Source organism: Pogona vitticeps, chromosome 2 (genome assembly GCF_051106095.1).
Source record: "Pogona vitticeps strain Pit_001003342236 chromosome 2, PviZW2.1, whole genome shotgun sequence".
NCBI classification, from domain to species: Eukaryota; Metazoa; Chordata; class Lepidosauria; order Squamata; family Agamidae; genus Pogona; species Pogona vitticeps.
The window spans coordinates 189,321,833-189,346,696 of record NC_135784.1 but is presented as its reverse complement, the minus strand read 5'-3'; the positions used below and the strand labels follow the sequence as shown (position 1 = coordinate 189,346,696).

General features: G+C 40.1%; 1 protein-coding gene across 2 annotated transcripts in view; it reads right to left on the bottom strand.

Moving 5' to 3' along the window:
- The window catches only part of STXBP5L (syntaxin binding protein 5L), a 102,934-nt gene that overhangs the window by 34,599 nt on the left and 43,471 nt on the right, over positions 1-24,864 (bottom strand). For both annotated transcript variants that reach the window (XM_020789486.3, XM_020789487.3), the window contains exons 10-16: positions 18,268-18,422; positions 16,341-16,413; positions 13,600-13,747; positions 11,374-11,441; positions 7,016-7,056; positions 6,074-6,288; positions 868-1,040 (exon numbers count right to left, since the gene is read on the bottom strand). In XM_020789486.3, the coding sequence (XP_020645145.3) occupies positions 868-1,040; positions 6,074-6,288; positions 7,016-7,056; positions 11,374-11,441; positions 13,600-13,747; positions 16,341-16,413; positions 18,268-18,422 (873 nt within the window). The remainder of the gene's footprint in view (positions 1-867; positions 1,041-6,073; positions 6,289-7,015; positions 7,057-11,373; positions 11,442-13,599; positions 13,748-16,340; positions 16,414-18,267; positions 18,423-24,864) is intronic.

Here is a 24,864-nt window from a genome sequence, read left to right as displayed (position 1 = left end):
ACTATCATAACAAATGACCTGACTTGGAGTGCAAACACCGCTGCGTTAATCAGGAAGGCACAACAACGGTTGTATTTTCTAAGGATTCTTAGAAAGCAACAATTGACTGAGAGTTTGTTAATCACCTTCTATCGGAGTTCGATTGAGAGCATATTATCCTACTGTCTCTGTGTATGGTTCACGAGCTGCACAGTGGCAGAGAAAAAGGCAATTCAAAGGGTGATTAAGACGGCCCAAAACATCATTGGCTGTTCACTCCCCTCTTTGGAAGAATTGTATAAGAACAGATGTAAGAGGAAGATATCTAACATACTGAAAGACTCCTCTCATCCGGGACATCAGCTCTTTAAATTATTACCATCAGGAAGGAGATTCAGGGTATTGAAAGCAAGGACAAGCAGATTCAAGAACAGTTTTTACCCAAGTGCAGTATTGAGTTTAAATGCGGGGCCATAGGTTTTTGGTGGAATTTTAATTGCTGAGAGAAAACGGGGTATCTATATTTGGATGGTGAAAGTTGTGTATATTTTAACTTTTTTTTTGTAGTGTTGTCCAGTTTTACCTTGGGGAAGAGCACCTCATTTCGTTGCACCCACTTGTGAGTGCAATGACAAATAAATTTCTTATGTCTTATGTCTTATGTCTTATGTCTTATGTCTTATGTCTTAAAAGAAATATTTAACAAAATTTATTGGAGTATTTTCCTACAGAGCCATCAATGTGCACGGTGACTGACAGCAAAAGAAGACAGGTCTCCTCCTGCCTTGAGACTATCTAACCTTATTCTAAGCTTCAGTTCCTGAAAAGACAAGAGAGGGCAGGGAGAATAAAATAAAATAAGAACAAAATCAGTCTACAATTCCTTACCTGAGAAACGGGATACTGTCCTTCACTGTTCCTTCAGATGCCACGGTGTTTGTACTGCCTGAGAGATCTTTTAAAGATGAAAGGTGTGAGGAGGCATTTGGAAATGGAGGAATCATATCTGCCTCGGGACTAATGGTGTCATCTATCTCACTCTGAAGTTGCACCTCTAAAGACTTGAAGGAAATTAAAACCAAAGTTATTTTATGAAATCAAAATAGTAGCTAAATTAATAGCACTAAATTTTGTTGGCTTTCCGATATCACAGACCACATGGCCACAGCTGTAGTCTGGGGTCTGAAGAAATAAGCAGGGAAAGGTCCTACACTCCCTTGGCTCCTGCACATTTGCATTGTAATGTGGGGGGTAAAATGGTACCTATGGACAAACAATACTGCTATTTAATCTCATGGGAGAAAGCAGTGTTCTGGCTGGTGTGCTAAGCTATAGCTTTCAGGTAAGCTCAAGTGTTTCTGGAAAACTTATTCAATAGTTTAGAACATAATTCCCTAGAAATGACTGATGTAGTGATTAGAAAACTAACTGAAAAAACAGGAACCATAGTTCTTGAGTATGTAATCAGAGAGAAGGAACAGGTCCTATTGAAAATCTTGCCTGGTTAGAAAAGTTTCCGAAAGGAACGCTGGGAATGTCTAGAACCTGTGTGTGAAAGACCAGATGTTCCTGCACAGAAATACAGGAGGATGAGCTTGGTTGTCCCAGGTTAATATAACCTGGGCAAAAATCAAAAGCAACGTGGTAGCTGAAGTCTACAACCAACCACACAGATGAAACTTTTGAAAAACAAACTGCGAAATTTTCAAAGAGACACGATGCAGTTGTAATGGGAGATTTCAACTTTCCTGATATCTGTTGGGAGGCAAATTCTGCCAAGTTACAGCCCTTCCAATAAATTTCTGGCTTCTGTGGCTGATAATTTTCCCCTACAAAAAGTGGAAAAGGAAAGTACAGTACAGGAGTAACATTCCTTGACTTGATTCTAACCAATAGAGTATTCTTCGGGAGCAGATGGTGTTTTCCATTTTCTTCTTGGTGGAAGAAATGGCAATAAGGGAAACTCTGGGGGAAAGTGATCATCTTCTACTTGGGTTCTTTATTTCAGAGGAAACAAAAGCAAAATATAGCTATATGTGTACACTGGATTTTGGAAAAGCCCATTTTAATAAACTCAGGATAACGATAAGTCCCCATGGCAGGAGATTCAAATAAGACAAAGAAGTCCAAGGTGGGTGCGAGTTTCTTAAAAAAGAAATGGTAAAGGCACAACTACAAACGATTCCAACAAGAAAAGAGGTGGAAGATATTTTAAGAAGACCAATTGGGATTCACAAAAAGTTCTGAGAGGATCTGGAAAAAAAAAAGACACACAAAAAGTTGGCAGGAAGGCCAGGCCACAAAGAAAGAGAGCAAACGAGTGGCAAAGAATTGCAAGGATGCCGTTAGGAAGGCAAAAGCTGAAAATGAGCTGAGGTTTGCAAAAAAAGGAAACCAATTTTTTAAATGTATGTGCATAGCAAAAAGTCAGAGGGAAGAAACAGTATCTCAACTACTCAAAGGGGTTGGAAAAATGATAACAGACTACAAAGAAAAGGCAGAGGTGCTCAGCTCCTAATTTAGCTGAGTCTTTCCCAAAAGATAGCCTATGACCCTCCAGGCATATGTGAAGTACAAATGCAGGGGACAGTATTGCAGCTTGAGATGGATACAAAAAAATAGTCAAGGAACACCTTAAAACTTTGAATGAGTTCATATCTCTAGAGCTGGATGAACTGCATCCAAGAGTATTGAAGAAACAGGCTGAAGAACTTTCAGAACCACTGTTTGCTATTTTCTTGAAATCACCAAGGATGGGTAAAGTACCAGATGATGGGAGAAGGGCTAGCATTGTCCCTGTTTTCAAAAACAACAAAAAGGAGGAACTGGGGAACTAAGACCAGTTAGACTGGCATCCATTCCAGGAAAAATTCTGGAAAAGTTTATAAAGCATCTAGTCTGCAAGCACCTTGAAAACAATGCAGTAATAACTAGAAGCCAATGTGGATTTGTCAAAAACAAATCCTGCCATATTAATCTTATCTAATTTTTAAATCATGTAACCTTTCTGATAGATGGTGGGAATGCTGTAGACATAACATATCTTGACTTTAGCAAAGCTTTTGAAAAAGTGCCTCATGATATTCTGATTAGCAAGTTAATTAGGTGTGGGCTGGATAGAATAACTGCCAGGTGGATAAACAGTTGGTTACATAATCATACTCAGAGAGAGATAATTGATGGCTCCTTCTCAAAGTGAGAGAAGGTAACAAATGGGGCACCATAAGGCTCATTCCTGGCCCCAGTGCTCTTCAACATTTTTATTAAAGATTCGGATAAGAAGATGTAGGGAATGCTTATCAAATATTGCATAAGAAATTGTAGGGAATGCTTATCAAATATGTGGATGACACAAAATTTGCTGGAAAAGCTCACATTCTAGAAGACAGAAACAAAGATTTTGATAGGCTTGAGCAATAGGCTGAAAACAGAAAGAAATTTAACAGAGATAAGTACAAAGTTCTATACCTGGGGGGGGGGGGGAACCAAATGCCTAGTTACAAGATGGGGAATATTCGGCTCAGTTATACTACATGTCAGAAGGATCACAAGCTGAATATGAGCCCAAAGTGCAATGTAGCTGCAAAAAAGGCAAATGCTATTTTAGGATTCATTAACAGAAGGGATACATGGTGGCACTGTGGGCTAAACTGCAGAAGCCTGTGATGCAGGGTCAGAAGACCAGCAGTTGTAAGATCGACTCCATGCAACGGAGTGAGCTCCCGTCACTTTGTTCCAGCTCCTCGCCAGCCTAGCAGTTCGAAAGCATGTAAATGCGAGTAGATAAGTAGGTACCACCTAGGTGGGAAGGTAAAACGGCGTTCCCTAGTCACGCTGGCCATGTGACAATGGAAACTGTCTTCGGACAAGCGCTGGCTCTACGGCTTGAAAAATAGGATGAGCACCGCCCCCTAGAGTCGGACATGACTGGACTAAAAATGTCAAGGGGAACCTTTACCTTTTAACAGAAGTATAGACTCCAAATTGCGTGAAGCACTAGTTTCCCTCTACTTAGTACAGTTTAGGACTCATTTAGAGTATTATGTCAGTTCTGGAAATGGCACTTTAAGAAGGATGCCGACAAACTGGAACAAGTTCAGAGGGGGGCAGCAAGCATGATCAGGGCGCTGGAAACCAATCCCTATGAGGAAAGAACTGGGCATGTTTAGCCTTGAGGAAAGAAGACTGAGGAGAGATATGACAGGACTTTTCAAATACTTTAAAAACTGCCATATAGAGGAGGGGCAGGATCTGTTCTTGATCATCCCAGAGTGCAGGATACATAATAATGGGCTTAAGATACAGGAAGGCAAATTTTGGATTAATATTAGGAAAAACGTCCTGTTAGAGCAGCACAATGGAACCAATGATCTTGGGAGGTGATGAGCTCCTCAACACTGGAGGCATTCAAGAGAAAATTAGACAACCATCTGTCAGATCTCCTTTGATTTGGATTCCTGCATTGAGCAGAGGGTTGGACTTCATGGCCTTGAAGGCCCCTTCCAACTCCATGATTCTATGACCATAAAGAAGACAAGATTATTGTGAATAAAGAGAATAATCCAACAAAATGCTTTTCTTTCATAGACACTCTGTTTGATGATTGGAATATGAATATTACTTTTGTATCACAAGTCCTGGAGTTTTAAGAAGTACAATAATCAGTTATTTAGTCAATACTTGTTTCAAACAACCAGGCTTAGAACGCGGTTACACTCTTGAAAGAAATTGGAATCTAAATTGGGTTTTTTGACGTCAGGTTAAGATCATGTGGTTTTTGGGTTGGTGTGTGTGTGTTCTCTGGGGACAGTTTTTAATTTGGATGTAAGTTGTGTGGTATATCGGTTAATAGGGCTACATGGGCTTTTAAAATCATTTTAAAATTGACACTGCAGGGTCTAGCTCCCCGTGTTTTGCCCTCCTAAGGCTATGCATTTCTGGAGTGAAATGTCTGCACCAAACCCTAAAATAAAACCCCACAGTGCCATAGCTAGAGGGAGATACTCTGATTGCTGGCGCCTATTTCTGAAACTGCTTCTAAGGTTTTTGTCCTATGCCTACCTGCCTTGGTGCTGGGTGTGTCTCCACCACCACAGCCACCATCAACTCACTTCCTGCGCTGAGAGGACACAGACCGCAGGGACAGAAGGCATGATCTTCTGTTGTGGTGTGATTTTTAATATTTGTTTTACTTCCTTATTTTTTTTTTCAAGTTGGCATAGCACTAGATCAGTTTTACAGATTAGGAAAAAAAATTGGACTTCAAGGTCACACTGCAGCCCAGAATTTGTGATCTTGGCATTCAATACTTGACAAATTCCACAGACACAATATATTTCAACTCAGGCCAGCACACGTGGAAAAACGATTCAAAATAAATCACATTTATAACTGAGCTAAAATTAAACAAGCTCCTATTGGGTGTTTAAAAAAACTCACTTTCCACACAAAAAACACAGACTTCTGACCAAAAAAAAAATTATGCATACAGTACTTAGTGTATGTTGCGTAAATATTGTAGATATTTTAAATCAATTTAAACCATGGTAAACCTGATGCAAACCCAGGAGTATTTTGATCAGTAACTACACCTTGAGCATTGAGGGACATGGAAGGTGCCTCCCCGAAAAATGTGAGCAGTGTGACCACATTTGGGCACCCTCTGAACAACAACAGCACCCTGTTGGATGATCCTTCCTCTCTAGAAGCACCACTAAATTGTTTCTGACATACATGGAGGAGGAGAAGAAGAACTGAGTTCTGCTATATTACTCTTCTTAATTGACTTTATACTTGATTAAACCCACATTTTTACCCTTTCTATGCTGATTGAGAAAAGTGTTGCCCTGTTAAGTCTGTTGCAGCACAAAGAACAACCATGTCAACAAGAAGGCTAACAAGCATAAACTCACTTCATCTTAGACATCTCATGAAGAAGGCCAACATCCATGAAACCACAAGCCAAGTAAAACATGCTGGTCTTTAAGGATCCACGAAAGGTAATTTTGTTTATATTAATTTGGAATTCCAGTTGCATTTAGAAGCTACTTAAAATAGGCATATTGTTATTTAAGCAAAACACATGCATACTCACTGATATTTCAGTATTAACTTCATGTTTGCTGAATCTGTAAACAATAACATATGCAGAGACTCCTGCTACACAAAATATTCTGCTTTCAGGACACCAGTACATCAACTGGACAGCAAAAGGATCCTCTTCTACAATTTCTCCTGCTGGTTTTCCCTCCACCTTGTGTTTCTCAAACACCTTTGAAGTTTTCAATTTATACAACATCTGCAGTGTAACTGAAAAATATTCAAGTCATCTATGACATTGCTTTAGAATAAACAACAGATGCTATGTATCAGAAATATTGCAAAATCCAATAGCAACCTTCCAGCCTAAACAGTTTTGAGTCTTTAACAAAGGACACTGAAAATACTTGTAAAGTCCCAAGTCCCTGTGCAAAAAGATATTTACATCCAATTATATTTTTAATCAAATGTCATTATGTTCTGTTGCCACTTTCAACTTAATAGTGACCCTAATAGGGTTTTTTCGGTATGGGAGATGTTCAAGGAGAGGTTTACCAATGCCACCCCAACTGAGTTTCCATGGCCAAGAGAGGATTTCAACTGAGGCCCCTTCTGCTCCCGTCCATCATTCCATCCACTACATCACTTGGGCTCCCATTCAGTGACAGAATGCCCTCAGGAAACACTCTTTATAGAGCAGAAAGTAGGACAAAGGTTTGGTGTATTTTGTCACACACTCAACCCCAATCTCCATTGTTTCAACATTTTCTGTAGATTTTTCTAAAGTGATTTACAGAACATTCGGTCCAATGTTATTTCTAATGTGCTGCCCAAATATGCAGTTTTTGCTATGGAGAGCATCTATAAGTGACTGTTAGTATGTCAGAAATCTGTAAATTAATTTTGTTTGTAAGGGTTTCATTAATTGCTTCTCATCAAAATCTGTGACATGCAATTAGCAAATCTGTTGGAATATGAATCATATTTAGGAACTTACTGGCAGAAGCATCCCAAAATTTTACAGATCCATCTGCATGACTTGAGGGAAAAAAAACACAGGTTAAAAGTCTGTTAAAAACAAGATTCAGAGTCATTACAATCTCAATAAATGTCAGACAATTTTGCCAAGATTGAGCATGTGTCTTGGTTTCCTTTTTTTGGTCTTGTATGCAAATAGGCATAGAGCTGGCAAGCCATTCTGGCAGTTGGTCCAGGATGTAGTGATTGACAGGCAGGCAAAATAAGGCCAGTGCCTCCCTGGAGGATAATTTTGCTTCCCTTCCCCGCAGATGAAACTTCGTTCAGAATCTACATCCTTGACCTAGTCTTTCACACAGGTATCCGAAGGGAAGTGGGAAGCAAAGCTAACTGATGATACAAAGACAATGTGAAGCAAATATAAGAGGTTAAACTGTGAATGGTCTTTAAAGTTTTGCTTGGTAAATCAGATGAATACTAATCCATGCCAGCACCCTACACAAAGAAGGACAAAGAGCCCAAATGGGGCAAAATGTCAGAGGACGGTGCGGAGTGGAAGCCATTCAAACAAGTAGGCGTACACAGAGGTGTTTCTTGACAGATAATGGAAGAGCTGGCAAAGCTAAGAGTTTGTGTCTGTAAAAATTAAAGGCGACTTCTGATCTGGGAGTCTTGTTTGTGTGCTGTCAAATCACATCTAATGTGTAGCAACCCTAATTAGGTTTTCAAGGTATGTGATATGTTGAAGAAGTGGTTTGACCAGCGTTCCCCACAAAACCAGTGAATTTTCATGGCTGAGCCCATGCCTCCTGAGTCCTAGACCATTGTTCTTTCCACTGCTACACCACACTCGGTGATGGCTGTTAATTACTGCACTGGCAATGTCAGGCACAGAACAGTAGCAAAGCATAGTAAGAACGGGTATATAGCTCAGGGGTTTAGGTCTCTGGCTGTGGAGCCAAAGGTTGGGAGTTCGATTCCCTACTGGGCCTCCTTGACAGGGGCTGGACTCGGTGATCCATGGGGCCCCTTCCAGATCTGCCATTCTAAGATGATTATGATTATAAATTGTGGGTTCTGAGGAACAGAAAAATGAGTCAGCAGACTCTTCAAGGGCCAGGAACCTTTAAAAGCCGGATAAAGCCTTACTTCGTCCAGGCAATAAGAAGAATATTCTATTTGTGTGCAACAGGGGGTGGGGGTGGGCGGGAAAGATATTTTTTCCCTATTGAAAAAAACAACATAATTTTGACAAGTTAAGCATTACACTGATGGTCAACCTTCACTTCTTCATATATTAAACATGCCTCTGATTGTACAAGCACAACTGCACCGTACAATCAAAATAACATGTTTTTATTATATATTAATTTCACATTTAATTTTTTTAATCAACAGACATGCTTCATAGAACATCCTGGTGGCACACAGGCCTCAGCCACCACACCACATTTTTCAGAACAACCTGTAAGTTGAAGAGGAACCAGTCTGGAGGAATTCTGGGAATCTGCTGAGCAGGTACTGTAAATTTGTAGTTCAATCCCACAGAACTACATTACCCAGAATCCACCCAAATTACCTTTCAAATGTTTTGTAGTTTACAATGTGACCACAGCTTAGTTGTAACTGCTTCAGACCTTTACTCAATGTGCAAATCATCATGACAAATAATGCATTTTACTTAATTTTTCTCCTATAAATTGAGCCATCTGTAGAGCGGAGAGGGAAGAGTGATTTCCTCAATTGACTAAATCAGGAAATTAATCAGAACAGGATTAGGATTCCTGCTAGTACAGTGTGTTCTCTCTAAAGTGACATCACATTTTGTTAAAAAAAAGTCGTTGCCTGTTGTTTTCTAAGGTACCCTATAGATATCTATGTATGTGCATTGGTGTAAAGGTAACAAAGATTTTTCCTGTTAGTCAACACTATTGAGTGCAGCTTCTACCTGAGTACTGTATCCAGCAGAAGTGCTACATCTGGAAACACCGTCAATCTGCAAAAAAACTTTATAAAACTTTCTGGAAAACTGCCACAGATTCTAAATGAAAGCTGGGCTGTAAAACTCTTTAGACCATTAGGGAAAATGCAGTTGGATGAGAGCATGCAGATTCTGGCAGAGAAGTAACATAATCACTTCCATGGAATAGATCTTCAAATGGCCTCTAAGCTTCACAAGGCCAGATCTGATTTTTCTTGCAGCTGGAAACCAAGCCTTATGAGGAAAGACTGAAATACTTTCAAATACTCGAAAAGGCGCAGGATCTGACTCAATCATCCCAGGGAGCAGGGCATGCAACAATCAATTACCTCAAGAGGTGGTGAGTGCTCCAGTACTCAAGATAAATTTAGACAACCACCTGGCAGATAAGCTTTGATTTGTATTCCTGCATTAAGCAGGGAGTTGGACTCTATGGCCTCACAGGCCCCTTCCAACTTCATGATTCTAGGATTCCATGATTCTATGCATGCAGCTCGTTATCCTACACACACCTTGAAAACCTCTTCAGAACAGAGGAAGGGTTCTGGCAGGGGGGAACAGGAGACATATCAATGTGAGAATTACACAAGGTAACTTCCTAATTTCCAAAGGAAGTTGCCATGAAGGGGCAGAGGAACTAGAGACCAAATTGCTAACATGCGCTGGATTATGGAGAAAGCCAGAGAGATCCAGAAAAACATATACTTCCACTTCATTGACTACACAAAAGCCTTTGACTGTGTGGACCACAGCAAACTATGGCAAGTCCTTAAAGAAATGGGAGTGCCTCAACACCTTATTTATCTCCTGAGAAATCTTTATGTGGGACAGGAAGCAACAGTTAGAACTGGATATGGAACAACTGATTGGTTCAAAATTGGGAAAGGAGTACAACAAGGCTGTATATTGTCTCCTTGCTTATTTAACTCATATGCAGAATACATCATGCAAAAGGATGGACTGGATGAATCCCAAAACAGAATTAAGATTGCCGGAAGAAATATCAACAACCTCTGATATGCAGATGATACCACTCTGATGGCAGAAAGTGAGGAGGAATTAAAGACCCTCTTAATGAGCGTGAAAGAGGAGAGCAGAAAGAATGGTCTGAAGCTCAACATCAAAAAAACTAAGATCATGGCCACTGGTCCCATCACCTCCTGGCAAATAGAAGGGGAAGATATGGAGGCAGTGACAGATTTTACTTTCTTGGGCTCCATGATCACTGCAGATGGTGACAGCAGCCACGAAATTAAAAGCCTGCTTCCTGGGAGGAAAGCAGTGACAAACCTAGACAGCATCTGAAAAAGGAGAGACATCACCTTGCTGACAAAGGCCTGCATATTCAAAGCTATGGTTTTTCTAGTAGCGATGTATGGAAGTGAGAGCTGGACCATAAAGAAGGCTGATCACCAAAGAATTCATGCTTTTGAATTGTGGTGCTGGAGGAGGCTCTTGAGAGTCCCCTGGACTGCAAGGAGATCAAACCTATCCATTCTGAAGGAAATCAACCCTGGAAGGACAGATCCTGAAACTGAGGCTCCAATACTTTGGCCATTTCATGAGAAGAAAAGACTCCCTGGAAAAGACCTTGATGTTGGGAAAGTGTGAGGGAAAGAGGAGAAGGGGACGACAGAGGACGAGATGGTTGGACAGTGTCATCGAAGCTACCAACATGAGTTTGCCCCAACTCCGGGAGGCGGTGGAAGACAGGAGGGCCTGGCTCGGGTCCATGGGGTCACGAAGAGTCTGACACGACTTAATGACTAAACAACAACAACAACAAACTTCCTAATTTAAAAGTCCACCAGATTTCAAACAACAGTTGGCAAGGGCGTTTGGATCCATGAGCTTCCACAATTGAGCCATCCTCACAGGTCCACCAACACTTTCAATAATAGGCCCCTATAATTTGTTGGTGTTTTATTGGCAACATCACATACTGTCTGTAATTTGTGTGACTGGGAGGGACTTTCCTGGGCTAGAGTGATTATCGTGATTAGCATTAACCAATTGTTCCTTTGAGCTTTTGAATTCAAAGAGAGACCTGCATTTCTGTTGACTGTTTGTCATTCCCTCTCTTTCATCTGTTAGAGAGAAAGTAGTTTGTTTGCTGTTGATCTGTTTAGTTGGTTGCTGTATATGTGTGAAGTAAAAAAGCAGCATACACAAGTTTAGACATTCAGGTAACTATACGTAAGTAAATAAATACTTTTTAGTCTTTCTCCTACAATTGTCTCAGAGTAAGTTACTGAGTCTTTTTAAGTGCCAGTTAATGAGAATGGGATGGACTCTGGGAAACTTGTAGCTATTCTATGTGGGTTTCTGTACTTCTATTGCATAGCAAAAGGAATTTTACCAGCATTTCAAAACTTGATATAATAATAATTTCTTACCCCGTAATGATAATTTCAGGATATGTCTGTGCTCCTAGGTTCCATGCTCCACCGTTGATAGGCCACTCCTGACACAGAATAGTTAAGCTTTAAAATTGCATTCCACATACTGAAATGTTATTTTCTTATAAATTCAACTTTTCTCAGTTCTTTAAACATTAATATAACCTGTCCAATTGGGGAAAAAAATCTTAAAGAGAATACTGCAATGGGTACCTTTATGCCACCCATTTAATTGTACATTCAGTAGCAATTTTGTCCAGGCTTTCTGTACTTCCATGCACAGACAAAACTGTGAGAATATAACCTTGATTTAAAAAAAACAAGTTTCTGGTCTCCACAATTTAAAAAAGGCCTTGAAACTATATTGACAGTTTGTTCCAATATATAAGAGGGGAGATCTTAATGCCGTGCACATCTAGTGGAATTCAGAGTTTCAGACATCTCTGCCTACACAGTTATGTTGATCATATGTGCAGCAATCTTGGAAGCCAGAGAACAGCATTTTTATTTCCCCGAACTTCTCAAAGGTCTACACAGAAAAACGGTATGGCTTGGCCACCTTCAGGGGCTCTGGACAAGGGGAGCAGATGGTGCATCCCTGAATTAGAGACTTGCCAAAGACTTTAATTATTCAGTTTTCAAAGTCAACACTTCTTGGTCTTCTTGTAAAATAGTAACAGTTTTAGAGATGCCTTGCAATTAGAGATGCAATTATACGAATACCCCCATAGGCGGACATAATGAGGGTCTGGACTATCCATTCACCATTCTGCTGCTGCCGTGGGCTCAGCACTCACTTTCTATTGCTCCAGAGCACCCGGTCAGCCAGCCACTCTTCGACCAGGCAGGGAGGCTCATCATTCTGCCTCCTGCCAGGAGTGGCTAATCGACTGCAAGCTCCAGAGTGATAGGAAGGGAGCACATAGCCTGTGACAATAGCGGCAGATGAGTGGATGGTCCAGCCCAGGGAGCTGAACTCTCATTATGTGTGGTGCAGTGGCATTCATATTTGTATACAAAAAAACCCCATGTCTACTTGCAATAGTCTTCAAACTATTTTCTAAGCCCCACTTAATTTCATCAATTTTTTTTGCAGTTCTTTTGTTTCAAAGTTCTTGAACTGAGATTCTAAAAGCTGACTAATACTTTCAGTACTGTTGAAGTATTCTCTGTTATATTCTTCGGATGTCTTCCTTACAAGCTCAAAGCACTAAGTAAAATACTAAATTTCCCCTACTCTGGCCACCCTGTACTAGTTGCCTGTTCGTATCCTTGCCAACTTCAAGGTGATGGTGCTGACATACAAAGCCCTAGATGGTTTGGGACCTTGATACCTGGAGGAAAACCTCCTTCTGACAAGATCTGCCCGTCTTATATAATCTTCCTAGGCCAAGTAGTTGAGACTATTGACCCCCAAGAAAGGCTCCGAAAGAGATGACCAATAAACCGGGTCTTCTGAGCGGTCACCCCCCAACCTTTGGAATAATCTCCCACCAGAAATCCACGGGGCCTCTTCCCTGGGAACTTTTAAACGATTGCTAAACACATGTGTTTTTTTTTGACAGGCCTTTCCAGACCTTGTAAAATCTTAACACAGTGGTCGTTTTAATTTTTATTTAACCAGTTGTGCCAGCTTGCCTCCATTTTATTTTAATCATTGTTAGTTCAATTTGTTGGTGTATATGTGATGAATGTTGATTTTATAATTATTATGTTAATTATTTAAATTATTGTTTGATATTATATTTAACATATAATTTATTTATTTATTTATTTATTTATTGGATTTATATACCGCCCCATAGCGCTACAAGCACTCTCCGGGCGGTTTACAATTTTAATTATAAAGGCTACACATTGCCCCCCCAGCAAGCTGGGTACTCATTTTACCGACCTCGGAAGGATGGAAGGCTGAGTCAACCTTGAGCCGGCTACCTGGGATTTGAACCCCAGGTCGTGAGCACAGTTTTAGCTGCAGTACAGCGTTTTAACCACTGCGCCACGAGGCTCTTATATATAAAATGCCCAAAGTGGTCTTGGTAGCCAGATGGGTGACAGAAAAGTTAAACAAACAAACAAACAAACAAACAAACAAATAAACAAATATGAATCACTAAAATAATTAAGAAAAAACACACATTAAAAATAAGATTACTGTACCATAAATATAGAGCAAGTGCTTAGTTACACCTTCAACAGAACTTTTTGGGGTATTTGTCTTACCTTATTGCTGTATCCTTGCTTCTTATGTTTAGCGCCTACAGAATACAGTACAGGAATCAAGTCTGGTGGACAGTCAGCAAAATAGTCTGTGCAGGTGACTGGTGAGTCGTGAATGTCCATGGGATAAGGATTTTCAAAAATTGGAAAACTAATTGAGGGAGATATTTTGTGGAATTGTATTAACATACTTTTTAGGTACAAAATTTCATAAAATAGATAATCTGTGCTAAAAACAAACACCCTGCCACCAATTATTAAGTGCTATTCTTTTAAAGCATGTTTTCAATACCCGGTGCACAATTTACATTCGAAAAGTAATGATATAAGCCAGAAATGGTCCTAATTTCTAACCATGTTAATTTAAAGATGAATGCATACTAAAAATCTAAAAGCTAGTTTAGTCACTATGGTAGGTTAATTACCATGACTTTTCCCCATGGTACTCTGAAAAATCATATTTTTTTTTCTGAGAGTGCTATCTGTTGCCTGTTAAGTGTCTTAATTCTGTTAAGTGTCTCACCAGAAAGGCAAATCTGGGAGTGGGTGGTATTGCTTCAGGCTGTAGGTGGGAGCTCATATATTAAAAAAATCTATTCCAACCCCACACTCATTCCAGGATATGCAATGCAGGAATCAATCACATAATCACAGCAAGATGTGAGATATCTTTACTGAAGCTGCTGTAATGTACATTTGTGTTTTCTTTTAAACTAAAAGTTCCTGTATATAGAAAAATTCTATTCTAAGTGGCATGGCATACTAGTTTTCTAAGTGCAGGGAATATTTTTTTCCCAGTTTGTAGTCATGTAATTTCAGACATGTAAACTTCTCCTGCAGCCTTAAGCACAACTCCCCAAATACCACTTCAGTAAGAACTAAGCCCCTCTCTGCTCTGATTACAGTGGACCTTCGAAATACGCAGGGCTTCACTTACGAAATTTTCGAGCTACAGACTTCTCCGGCTGCAAAATTTCCCTTCGACTTGCGGCCGGAGAATCGACATACAGACCGGAAGGGGGAGGCGGGGAAAGCGCCAAATTTGAATTTGGTGCTTTCCCCGCCTCTCCCTTCCGGTCCATTGACTGCTGATCGTGCCTCCGGATGCCTTCCAGGGCTTCTCCACCACCATGGGAGACATCTTGGAGGTCCCCGCCGCTGCCGATCGTGCTTCAGAGGCATGATCGGCAGCCGGGGGGGGGGGACCTCCGAAATGCCTCCCATGGTGGTGGAGAAGCCCTGGAAGGCTTCTGTAGGTCCCCCTCGGCAATGATCATGCCTCTGGAGCTTCTCCAGAGGCACGATCGACAGTGAGGGGGACCTCTGTGGTCCTTCCCCGCCACCATGGGAGACATCTTGGAGGTCCCCCGCCGCCACCACCAGCTTTCCCAAGGTGGACCGGCCGTACCAGGGGAGGGCTTCCCCTGGTAGGCCCGGTCTACTGCCCGGGAAAGCCTGCTAGACCGGGCCTACCAGGGGATGCCTTCCCCTGGTAGGCCCAGTCCACCCTGGTGAAGCCTGTGTCGGCAGGGGTGGGGGACCTCCAAGAGGCCTCCAGCAGTGGTGGGGAAGCCCTCGGAGGCCTCGGGCAGAAGTGATGGTGGCAGCAGGGGACCCCTGGAAGGCTTCGGACAGATAAGGTTCTACAGTATTTATTTTCAATTTTTGTTTGTGTGTGTGTGTGTGGGTATTTTTGCTTGGGCCGGTTACGGATTACAGGGTTTTCAATGCATTCCTATGGGAAATGGACCCTCGACCTACGGACTTTTCGACCTGCAGCCACCAGTCCAATATGGATTAATTCCGTAAGTCGAGGGTCCACTGTACTAACATTTCATTGGTGTATTTTAAGTAAATTGTAGAATTATTTTGTTGTCAATTCTTTTTATAAAATGTCTCAGGGATCTAATCCAGATCCAATGGCAAACAGAAAAATGCATGAGTTCAATAAATGTTTTTGTGTAACTGCAATCTCAGTGTGCAATTATTTGGAACCATGAAAATTAATCTCTATCTGAGATCAGCACAGTAATCTTTGAAAACTTTAATTCCAATACAAAATATCTCCCTGTTCCCCCTACAATTTAATCAGAGTTCTTATAAACAAAAAGAATCTGAATTCAGAAATACAATAATAATTATAAAAAAGACTGACTGTTAGGCCTACAGGACCACAGGCTTTAAGCATGTGGCACAGATGGGCATTAAACCTGCAGATTTTTAAATGCACCTTGGCTTTGGCTTGTTCATGTTACACTTTGTTTCTAATCTTGATTTTAAAAGATATAAATGCCACATTTTCCCATGTATAAGATGCTCCCATGTATAAGACACCCCCACATTTCTAACCCAAAATTTCCTTCATTGCAAGAAAGTGGAGGGGAGAGGCAGGGATCAAAGTGCTTTGATTCCTGCTTTCCCCCTCCACTTTCCTGCGAGGAAAGGGCTTTCCCTCTCCACTTTCTTTGCAAAAAGCTGCTTTCCCCATACACTTTTTGCAACGAAAGTGTAGGAGGAAAGCAGGAATTACTTTCTCTCTCCACTTTTTTTGCAAAATGTGGAGAGGGAAAGCAGGGATCAAAGCACTTTGGTCCCTCCCCTCTAATTACTTCCATGTATAAAACAAACCTCAATTTTTCCTCTAATTATTTTAGGGAAAAGTGTCATTTTATATACGGAAAAATACGTTAAACTTGGCATTTCCTTCTAACAATGATCGCAGATCATGAGAAAATTGTACTTACTGGCTTTGAGTCAGGTCAACGACAATTAGATCTTTTTCCAATAGTATAACTACAGCATAGGGTTCTTGAACTTCTATGAAACAAGAATCAAACACAAATATTAACAAACTAGGGCATCAAATAAAAGCCAGTTAACATACCTGTTGCTCTAACTAGTCACATAATGGAAGATTTCAAACAGAATCCTAAATTGCTGAAATGAGTTCTCCATACTGGGGGCGCGGTTGCACTATTGAAATAAATCAGGAGCTGGATTGAGGGTTTTGATGTTGGTTTAAAGTCACATACCCTGTTTCCCCGAAAATAAGACCTATCTGAAAATAAGCTCTAGTATGATTTTTCATGATGCTCATAATATAAGCCTACCCCCAAAACAAGCCCCAATTAAGTGAAACCCCACCCTCCACCATTGTGCAGCAACCAGAAGATGACATGACTGTATTTGAATAAACGTAAAATGTTGTACATGAAAAAAAACCATCCCCTGAAAATAAGCCCTAATGCATTTTTGGAGCAAAAATTAATATACGACCTTGTCTTATTTTAAGGGAAACATGGTAGTAGTCACATGAGTTTTGGATCAGTGTGTGTGTCCTTTCTTGGAACAACTTTTAATTTGGATGTAAGATATGTGGTATACTAGTCAAGGGGACTAAGTGGGCTTTTAAAATTGTTTTAAAATTGGCACCACGGGGCTCTAGCTAATTATATTTTGCCCTCCAGAAGCTAGGCTTATCCAGAGTCTGCACCAAAAAACTAAAATAAATCCCTGCACTGCTGTAGCTTTGAGGAGATGCTCTGGTTGCTAGCATCTCCTACTGTAACTGCCTTTGAGGTTTTTGTCTTCTACCCGCCTGCCTCTCATAGTCACTTGATACTATCACCACCAACGCACTTCAAAAAAGCAATGTACTTCTGTCATGGTTCGATTTTTAATATTTGTTCTATTTTCAATTTATTTTTTAATTCTTTTAAGCTGGCATAGCGCTAGATCAGTGTTACAGATGGGGGAAAAAACAATATATGAGATTGCAAGGCTACCACGCAGTCCAAAAACTATGATCCCGGCATTTAATACCTGACAAACCTCACAGACGCAATTTATTCTGACACAGGCGAGCACACATGCCAAAATGATTCAAAATAAACCACATTCAAAATCAAGTTAAAATAAATAAGCTCCTAGCAGGTGTTTAAAAAAACAAACAAACAAACCTCATTTTCCGAACAAAACCCCCTCACTTCCTGGCAAATATATATATATATATTGTGCATTTATCTGTACATCATGTAAATGGGTCTTTTTAATTGATTTCAAGCATGCTTAAGCCAACGCAAATCTAGGAGTATTTGAATGTGTAACCGCACCCTGGGACACCTTAGATTTAATTTAATTGTTAGACCTCAGCTGCAAAAATCTTTAAAAGCTACTGTGTGAGACAGAAGACCTTTTATTTGTCTCCCTGTGACATTTTTTAGAATGATGGTGTGACTTAAGATGTTAAGACTGCCTGGAATACTGATGAAACATGTTCCAGTACTGCCTGGAACATGTCCTTTCGGTATTACATTCAGTGCCATGCAGTAAGAGATTCTCATAAATATAGCTTCAACCTTTAATTAGTGAGAGAACAGGCAAGCTGTTCCAGAAGCAAGGAAGCAAAAAGAAATTGCATGGGTTCACATTTCCTATGAAAATATTCATTTCAAACCTCGAAAACCTGGCCATGGGATGAGACCCGTATTTCCTAAAGAAATCTGGACATTTTTGAGGCTTGTGTGCATTTTAGTGAAGAGAGGCGTTCATGGAACCATACATATGTAGTTGAAGAGGTGGAGACAACTGAAAATATTATACCTGAAGAATTCCACAAGCACACTTAAGTCAATAAAAATACATAGCAAAAAAAATGTAACGCACACGTACCATTTGGGTATGGAGTTTCACAAAGAGTTAAAAAGTCAACAATGGGATGATCCATTTCAAGCACTGTGATTGCTTTTCCATGCATGATTGTCAGACTTGGTCTTCGCCAAGGTTTGTCATATGAAAGTCCTCCAGAAAAAACTATAAAAGGCTCACTATATTGGAAAAAAATAATTTGAAAGGATTATCATTTCACACTTTCACACTGATGATCACCCTCTTGCATCCTCGATTTTGTTTTGTTTTTGTTGTTTTGGTAAAGATTTTTGCAAACTGGAAAAAAAGGAACTCAGTTTGTATGTCAATTGTAACTACAGTACATTTTAAAGACTTGTGTTGACCTTCCTAGCATTCTTGAATTGAAAACCTTGAATTTACATTATGACAAGATTAATTAGGCGACGTTAAGTCCTATTACTGGTCCATCTGGCCCTGTACTGTCTGGTCTTATTAACAGTTCTGCAGTGTCTCAGGCAGGCTATTTCCCAGCAGCGCAACATGAAATTATTTTATGTGGAAATGCTGGGAAGTGAACTGAGGGCCTTCTGCTTTGAAAACATTTGCCAATGGTCAAACACTCCTCCCAAATGAGTCCCATAATATGAAATCATTTCCATAATATTAAATAGTATGAAGCAGATATTTCAACATTAAGGAGCCATGTCTTACATCCTTATTGGCATTGTGAGGCTTTAATTCTATCCAGCAGCCCCTCAGCCAGCATATCAAATACAGGGTTGCACACTTGTTTTTTTTCTGCAGAATCCTTAGGCAGAGTTTTAGAATCTGTTCTGGATTCTACAATCCCCATTGAATTTTGACAGCATAAATGGATCACTGTGCTGATTAAAACAAAAACAAAATCCCATCAGCCACAATCAGATTCTAAATGTACAGTATATGCATTTACAATCTCTCTCTAAGAATAGATTATAGTATCCATTTTAAAAGAATATTAAAATTCAGGAAGAGTTTTGTCTGAGCTGAAAATGGAATCTATTTGAATACACACAGACTAAAAATGACTCATGCAGAGTGAGTATTTATGAAAATTATCTACAAAGTGACTCTCACTATCTACTGAGGCTATCAACTGAGGTTAAACCATGGTCCTTGTGAAAATCTCCCAGGAAATTTCGTATAGATTCTTAGGCACCTGAATAATGGAATAATGAAAAAAAATCAGTATGCAAAACATTGCATTACTTATTGCTACTGATTCATTTTTATTGCACTCTTGGTCAAAGATGGCTAAGGGCCACTTTTATAAAGAATTCTCCATTTTATCTGCACAAGAATCCTGTGAGAGAGCAAAATTTAAAGAGTGGCTACCTACAGTTCTCAGGAGGAAACTGGAAGCCCTATGGGTAGAACTCACATGATGTATATCCCAAAGGAATCGGATCGAAGAGCAGCAAGCTGGCAGAGTGGGTAGTACTTTTTTTCTTATTTATTTACTTGTTTGTTTGTATTATTTATAGGCTGCCTTTCTACCAATACGGGGACACAATAAATTATACATTAAACCAACTGAACTAACACATTGATTAAATAAAAACATTTGAAACTTTAAAATCAAACTTAACAATAAATGTCATCTAGGGAACGCAGCTATGATTGTTAAAAGCCTGGCTGAAGAGTTGGGTCTTCATTTGTCAGCAGAAGGATAAAAAGGAATGAACACCATACCATCCATGGAAAGCATTAAACAGACTTGCAATCTTTTCCCTGTTAAGTAGGAGAATAACTTGTGTGTGTGTGTGATTAAGTTTGAAGGAGAGATCTATATGGGAAGGGTTGGCATTCTTTATGTGAGAGAACCACTTTATTGCTTCTGCAATAACTAGTTCCAAAAATAGAACAATAAAATTGAAAAGCAAAAGTAGTTAATTACAATTCAGACAGTTAAAACTGAAAAAGCAAAAATGGCTAATGACACTGAAGACAAATAAAGTAGAGGAAAGACAGGAAAACCAACAAAGATCCTTTCTCTGGCCATTAACTGGTGTAACTTTGAAGCCACAAGTACCTTGAACCCCTGTGGACTACAGTATTTGATTCAGCCCAATGTGTAGGGAAATTTTGGGAAGGGTTTATGATTAAAGATTTCAGTGGAGAAAGAGGGGAGTGCTAGAGAAGATGGGGGCAGAGCTAACGTTCCTCTGGAGAATGGTAAGGCCTTTACTACCTTGGTTTAGATAGTAGAATGCTGTTAGCCGCCTAGAGTGGTCTTAACCGACCAGATAGGCGGGATATAAATAAATAAAATAAAATAAAATAAAATAAAATAAATAGAAGTTCAATATGTTTGGGCAGGAGAGCACTGGAAGAGTAACTTCATCTATTGATCTTATGTATTTGCATTTTATTTCAGGTTTTAAAGACTGAACATATGGAGTTGTTTCCTTTATGTTGCAGATCTCCTATATCAGTCAATAAATATATCTAGGATTTTGTTTTTATTTGGCTTCAAAGACACATTTGCCTTCTTCATTCTTTCACCCAACTAAAAGGGATATTGTATTGAACCTCTCCCCCCAAAAAATAGCTGCTACGGTTTGTGAAGGTGAAATGGTCAAAGATTCTACCTGTGCAGAGTTTAGCCACAAGAAACAAGAAAGAAGAGAATTTGCCATTACCTCTTACCTCTGTAGGCTCAAATTTTAGTGAATCTGAGCAGAAAATAATTTTGCAAAACGTAGCAAGAGAGACACCAGGGGTATTTACAGACCATGATTTAGATCTGGGCAAGGTTTCAAGTGTGATACTGTACAAATTGGTTGTTGTGGGTTTTTCGGGCTCTCTGGCCGTGTTCTGAAGGTTGTTCTTCCTAACGTTTTGCCAGTCTCTGTGGCCGGCATCTTCAGAGGACAGCAGTCTGTGCTCTGGTGTATTTGGCTAGGGACTGGAGCATTTATGGCTGTGAGATAGGTTTTTGTCCTATTCAGGAGATGGGTGATTAGTGTGTCTTGTTGTGGGTGTATTGTTGTGATGAGGAGAAGAGAGCACAGAGTGCTGTCCTCTGAAGATGCTGGCCACAGAGACTGGAGAAAAGTCAGGAAGAACAACCTTCAGAACACGGCCAAAGAGCCCGAAAAACCCACAACAACCATTAGATCCCGGCCGTGAAAGCCTTCGCGAATATAGTGATACAAATTGTCACCCAGTATGATATGAGGCTTGCAGTCCAATTGCAAACACAAAACTGCTGTAATTAGCTTAGCAGTCGAGGGCTCTGGCTGCGGAGCCAGAGGCTGGGAGTTTGATTCTTCCCGTGGTGCTTCCTTGACAGGGGCTGGACTCAATGATTCCTAATTCAAAGATGATTATGATGATGACAATTATTATAAAATGGGGTTGTGCAGAAAGTTGGAGTTCGATATGCACAGGTGTTACCAAACTGGCCGGGTCTGTGCAACACCCCTACAGAGTCTCATTTGCCTAGACAAAGATGTGAATAACACAAACTGATTGAACTGGAAAACTTGTTAAGTCAAGGACAAGGAAAGGTTAAGAAAAAACTGTGGTAGAGAATAAATAGCCTCAAAGGTCTAAAGGTGAGCCAAGCCCCAAGAACCCCAATATAGATCTAAATGACCCCTTCAGAATGACCTAAGACATTAATTGTTCAAGTTGACTTCAGGTGTGAATCCTCTTTCTTTATCTATCTGAATCTTGCTGCTGATCCCACCCACTTGAGTTCCAATGCGGCACAGCTCCCAGACAGTCTAACAAGACCAAGGAGAGATAATCTGTCACTCTTTATTGTCTTCTGGGAGTATTTTCCCCACACATTGGTAGCTCCTCAATCTATCCCCGCTTTTGTGTGTGTGCATGTGTTTGTGTGTGATCTAGGAAAAGATATTTCATGTGAAGCCTCTCAGCCATATAATCAGGCACTTTGCTTCATTTGAGCCTGTGTTTCCCCATATTAGTAGTAAACCTGATTGTGAATCTGTACTACGGTATCTTAAACCTTTTGTGTTCAGTAAAATTCCCCTTCTGAATAGCTCTGTGTGGGTGTGATTTATTCAGTCCTATCCCTATCAAGATGCACTATTGCCGTAGTTCAAAGATCCCTTACAGGTGTTTTTCCAAGCATGTGTGAGTTCAGTCATGTGCTCTGAGAGCATACCAGGTAACAAAGAATAATATTGCTCGTTGATATGGACTATGAGAAGGGGAAGATGAAGAATGGTATAGAAAAAAATGACACTCTTACTGAAAACACAAGAGATAGGGGGGAAAATAATGTTGTCGTGTGAGTTTCAGACTCCCAGTTAAGTTTGTGAATTGGGAGGAAATGTTGGGCAATCAAAATGGGAGGTAATTCCTGCAGATGCAGAAGTTATATTTTTACCTGAGCAAGCAAGAAAAATTGTACATGAATGATCTGAAGGAGAAAATATTCCCATAGCAACCTGCACCCCTGAAATAAGTCTTTCACCTGGATTGCAATATGCGCTATTAGCTAAAGCATTTCAAATTGAAAATGTAACTGGAGGTTGCCACAGATCTCAAAAGGAAACTGAAAATATTTTCAAGAATCACACCCAAACCATCTGGAGAAACCCAGTTAGCTGTTTGGAGATACAAACCAGGGAATTAGTGGGAGGTGAGAAAATACAAGAAAATATAAAAAGGTGAAAAATAATAGAAAGTCTGCCCCCATTTGCACTGCATGTAACTTTAGGAGTAAGGAGGAAAGATACTTTAGACTGAATACAAGAAGCAGCATTCGGCAATACTGCTTCTGTTTCAGAACTAAAAGCAAAATTTTACGAGACTCATGAGCATGCCAAGGAGCTTCTTCAGGTACTTAAACAGCATGCTTTGGCTATTGAAATTCTTGAAGAAAAGGAGGTCACAGAAAAGAATTTAACTGGAAGAAGCAGGAATAGTTCTTTAGAGATTGCTGGCACGAGGCCTTGTTAACCACCTTCATAATTAGAAGTACAGGCTCTAGCAAGAAGCCAAAGGGAGTGTGTTTTATAGAGCTCTTTTATGCTGTAAGATCTTTAGAAAGAGAAATCCTGGACAAACAAGAAAGAAAAGAAAGAGGTTGGCGAACGGACTGTTTAGACTGCTGTTTGGAGTGCTGCACGGATGGGCTACTGCGGATGGGCTACTAAAGGCGGCAATCATCCAATGTCTTTGCTAGAGCACACACCGCCCCACCCCCAGAGTGTTCCTACCTGCACCTTTCTGACCTCTGTCAAGGGGGTTCTATGTTTCAGTTGTGGGTAAGATCATTCTGGTTTGAATCCGTTCTAGCACGTTTGATAGCTGGAACCAATCCAAACCCAGACTTCCTATTTCAATTCGCCAGGATTGTGAAATGCCTTTATAAGTAAGCCACTTCAGGATATTGGTAGAGTAATAACTTCTCCTACTCTGCAGAGGGCAGGGGAAGGGAACAAAAAAAAATTTTTTTTTTCACTGTAGGTGTTATTTCCATGTGAACAGTCAGGCTTGATTGATAGTTCCTAAGCAGCCATACTAGCTTGTTCCCTGCTGCTAGCGCAGCTGTACCATGGAACAAGAACTGCACGAAAAAGGAAAGCTTAAATGTACTAGGCAAACAGAGAGAGTTGCAGAAAGAGCGCTAAAGGAATCCTATGACAGGGAAGTAGACTGGAATACTCAATATTTAGAATTTGAGAGAGAAATAGCCAAACTCATACTGACCACATAGTAAAGGGCTATTTTTTTCCAAATCTATGGGCAGAATCTCAGAACCATCTAGAAAGCACAACAGGGAATTAAATCATTTCAGCTGTGAATTAAAAGGACACCTTTAGAAAAATTGTTAGAATTGTTAGAACTAACTGAAATGTAGTTCGTCGGAATTTAATGAAAAAACCTAGGAAGCCAGAAACAACCAGATGCAAGACAAATGACTCAAAGCAATACAGTATAGCCAATCTACTTGGATGTATGAAAGAGAAATTTAAGTAGATGTGGAAGGGAAATATTGCAGGAGTCAATAGGATCTGAATGTAATGATTATATATATTTTGGTGAGGTAAAATGCAGATGTTTAATAGATACAGTGTCCAAAAGTAACTTGAATATGTGAGACATTTTACAAAAATCAGCTATCTCTTAGAGAGTTGTGCCCCATTACTGACATACTGGAAACAGAAGGATTGGAGGATAGTCAGTTCCTATATAGAATGCCTAAAGTTAGAACTGCAGGTCCCATATGATGGTGGAAACCAACCCCTATGAGGAAAGACTGAAAGAACTGGGCATGTTTAGCCTTGAGAAAAGAAGACTGAAGAGAGATATGACAGCGCTTTTTGAATACAGTGGTGCCTCGCAAGATGAAAACAATTTGTTCCGCGAGTCCTTTCGGACCGTGAAAACGATTGTCTTGTGAAGCATGGTTTCCCATAGGAATGCATTGAAATTGCCTTCAATGCATTCCTATGAGATGCCTCGCAAGACAATTGCCTTTTTTTGTCTTGCGAAAATGACAGCAAAATGAAAAAAATCGTCTTGCGAAGCACAGCCATAGGAAAAGCTGTCTTGCGAGTCACGGAAAAATCGCAAGACACTTTCGTCTTGTGAGTTTTTCATGGCACGAGGCATTCA